This window comes from Camellia sinensis, chromosome 13, assembly GCF_055761805.1.
Source record: "Camellia sinensis isolate YWXY chromosome 13, ASM5576180v1, whole genome shotgun sequence".
Lineage (NCBI taxonomy): Eukaryota > Viridiplantae > Streptophyta > Magnoliopsida > Ericales > Theaceae > Camellia > Camellia sinensis.
In genome coordinates, this window is record NC_138973.1 from 92,566,295 (window position 1) to 92,569,714 (window position 3,420).

Below are 3,420 nucleotides of genomic sequence, written 5' to 3' on the forward strand. Positions count from 1 at the left end.
CATTACCTATATTAATTATTGTTAATAGGCTTTTCCCAATTACTTTGTCCAGCACAATCTGTTCCATTTTTTTCTTCTTGAAGGCCCCTTACATTTATGCATAGAGTCATATTTTGAAGGCCAATTTTTATTTTGATGAAACTTAGGTTAGAAACTGATTAAGTCAACAACAATTTTGGCAAAACTTTAAAAATAAATGGAAGAAAAGCTATTGATTAATGGTTTCATGCAGTTGAAATGATGAGACCAGATATGTAAAGGCATGCACACATTTGGGCATGCTTCTCTTTATCAACATTTAATGGACGGATGAACTTATTCAAAATGCTAAAAATAAAAAAAAAATAAAAAACAAAACTAATAATAAAAAGTTGGCAAAAAAATTTCATGATAAAATTCAGAAATCATTCAAAATAGAAAGTAGTTTGGATACGTTTTTGTATTCCCAAATTTGAGAATAAATGCTGCAAATAGACTTTTTGTTTTTCATTCTCAATTCCAATTGACATGACATAAACTAGGCATATTTGGAAGAGGTAGGTGCACATTCTCTTAATGAGGAAATCATAACATCTACTATATAAGTAGATTGTTCAGTGAAATTGATCACATAGTCCAATAAAGGCCTCAAATTTATATTGCCAGGGCTACAAATGGAAGAGCTCAAATCGTTTCGATGTACATACAAAAGAATAGGAATCAAAACCTGACATGTTGATATCAAGAGGATGAACTTTAGAGCTTTCATTTCATTCTTCCTCAGAAGGTGATGAAGGAACTCTTAGAGCCTTCTTATGGACTAGTTCCAATCTTAGATAGTTAGGAGCAAAAATTCAACAGAAGGTTGTATCTGCTCCATGCAAAGGGGGTCAGGGTATAAAAGGCCCTTAAATACTAACAGTTTGTGGAGGATGCCTATACCAACCTACTCTTCATGGACCATAAGGGAAATCTTCAAATTTGGAGCTTTAAGGTTGCAATTTATCAGATATATTATTGGAAATGGTCAATCCACTTTGGTATGGAGTGATAATTGGTATCCTATGTGTTGATGAAAGTAGTATTTAATTTGGGGAGTTCCTTAAAGCTAAAAGTTTAAGAGACATAATCCATGAAGGAGCATGGAAGTGGTCAAGGCAAAGGCCCAGAAACATTCAAAAGATTATAGCTAATAAGCCCCAAGTCAATCTTCCGTATGACTACTAGACTTGATCATATTAAAGCAAACAAAGACAAGAGCAGGCATAAGACAACCTCTAACAAAGAAGAAAGAATATAAAAAGCGATCAAAGGAGCATCAAATATACTCATTTTACAAAGAATATAAAAAGTGATCAAAGAAGCATCAAATATACTCATTTTACCATCATATAACCAATTGTATGTACTACTAGAGTTACTAATAATATGATAGATTTTGAAAAATGTCACAACTAACAATGCTCTTCAAGTTTCGGACACAACTAGAATTTTCTCAATCTTCTTGCAACACAGTGAAGAATATAACAAATATACAGAATAACAATGTGTAAGAATTAGCTGCATGCCAATTTAACTCCTTTTCGCACACTTTGTTCTCTCAAGTAATAGCTGCAATAGTAAAATAGAACAAAAGACATGATTGTGAGTCAATACACTTGGAAAAGAAAACATATAGTTAATGGCACTCGAGCCTACAATTATTGGAAGGAAAAAAAAAAAGTGTTATTGATAGAGTTATTGATGATCCAAACCAATAAATAGGAAGAATGCCTTTTCCTTTTGAAGCATCTCACTCATAACATTTAGCAAGTTTGATAACATGAGATGATTAAGAAAACAAATTTTGATACCATTGTTGGCTCATTCTCAGGCTTGGGCCAAACCATATACAAGGCAGTTTGTCACGTCCCACCAAATTGCCTACCAAGAGGAAGTCTCAAGGAAGGGAGGCTAATGAAATATTTCAGAAGCTTTTGGAAGACTTGAGAAAATGTGAAAATATGGTACATAATTCTATAATGTACATGGAAGGATCTAGAATAGGTTTTATAGCATTTAAGTGAAGATTGGAGGATTGAAAGCAATAGAAGCTTCTACAACCTCCTTGAGAAATGGATGTGGTAAAAGACCCTTGTACCTACTTCTAGAATAAGGTAAATGTTAGTATAGATATTTTTAGGAAGGATTATAGAACCCTCTTGTAGGATAAGAAAAGCTTCAATGAGAAGCTTCTCCACAGTTCTTTTCTTGTGTATTCTAGAATGCTCCTAGGAAGCCTATAAATAGGAGATGAGCTTATTCGCTCCAATCAATCCAAGAGTTGTAAAGCTTTCTCAAAATGAATACAAAAGGTATTCTCTCAAACTCCCATTGTCTTCTTACTTGTTTTTCTTGCAAGTTTATAAGTTAAGCTGACTTAGCATCATCAAGTAAGACTTGAGATTGTTTAAGTGCTGCACGAAGTGCTTGGAAATTACCAAGGTCGTGACAAGTTGGTGACTTAAATCAGCTTACTATATGACTAAATTTAAGTAGCCTTCAAGAAAAAATAAGAACAACTTGCATAATTAAATAATTGAAGACAAACCTGTCAATGGTCATTGTCCAATGATCTATAAATGAGTAGGAAGATGAATGATCATCAACGACGGAATCCTCATCGCTCGTTTCGACAGGTTCGATCAGTGAGTATTGAGCCTCCCCTGCCCTTTCTCGTGCCCTTTCAGCATTCTCAACATCGCTTCTTTTTGTGAAATTGTGGTCGTCAAAGTAGCCTAGTGTTCTAGGAAGTTCATAAACAATTCCCTTGTGTCCATCCTCCTTCATGAGTTTCCCGACCGCATCTTCTCCGATGCCATTGAGAAATATTAATTTTCCATGATAACCATGAGACCACATCTTTAGGAAGGCTGAAAAGCCATACTTGCTTTTGATCTGAATAGCAGCAGGGGGCATAGTATTAATAAGTAATTAAATAACAACAAGCATCTTTCGATTAATCAAATCCAACGTGCTTTGGATGCAACTCAATTCAAATTCTTGTCTGGCAACTCTTTTCTTGTTTATTGGTCTTCTCTTGCCAAGAAATTTAGCAATAGGCTTGAATTTGAACCATCTGTTGGTCTGCAAAACTTTATCCTCTTTATTCTTCTTCTCTGTATATTCTTACAAATGCTCAATTCTTTTCTAATTTCTCTAATACTCGAAATTTCAACAGAAAATGGGTAGCAATATTGTGTTCTCTGTGAAACGATTGATCTTTGTCATCTTCTCCTCCTCCGTGAAGACACGAATAGAAAACCCTATTTTCATGATGATGGATAAGATAGGGTTTGCAGAGGAGTTAGGGAATTTAGGAACGGTTATGCTGTGATGATTTCTACACGATATATATAAAGCGGAATTTTAGGAACAGTAAAGTTGTGATGATTTTCATAT

At 34.4% G+C, this 3,420-nt stretch overlaps 1 protein-coding gene across 1 annotated transcript; it reads right to left on the minus strand.

Moving 5' to 3' along the window:
* Window positions 1-1,331: 1,331 nt before the first annotated feature.
* Window positions 1,332-3,070, minus strand: LOC114278378 (uncharacterized). The gene is made up of 2 exons (XM_082902879.1): window positions 2,570-3,070; window positions 1,332-1,590 (listed from the first exon to the last, which is right to left on the minus strand). The coding sequence occupies exons 1-2, from the start codon at window positions 2,935-2,937 to the stop codon at window positions 1,536-1,538; spliced, it is 423 nt and encodes a 140-aa protein (XP_082759005.1). The 5' UTR covers window positions 2,938-3,070; the 3' UTR covers window positions 1,332-1,535.
* Between the last annotated feature and the right edge of the window lie 350 nt (window positions 3,071-3,420).

Coding starts and splice junctions, on each gene's coding strand:
- LOC114278378 (XM_082902879.1), bottom strand. CDS start 2,937: ATGCCCCCTGCTGCTATTCAGATCAAAAGCAAGTATGGCTTTTCAGCC. Junction 1,591..2,569: donor TGGACAATGACCATTGACAG/GTTTGTCTTCAA, acceptor TTACTATTGCAG/CTATTACTTGAGAGAACAAA.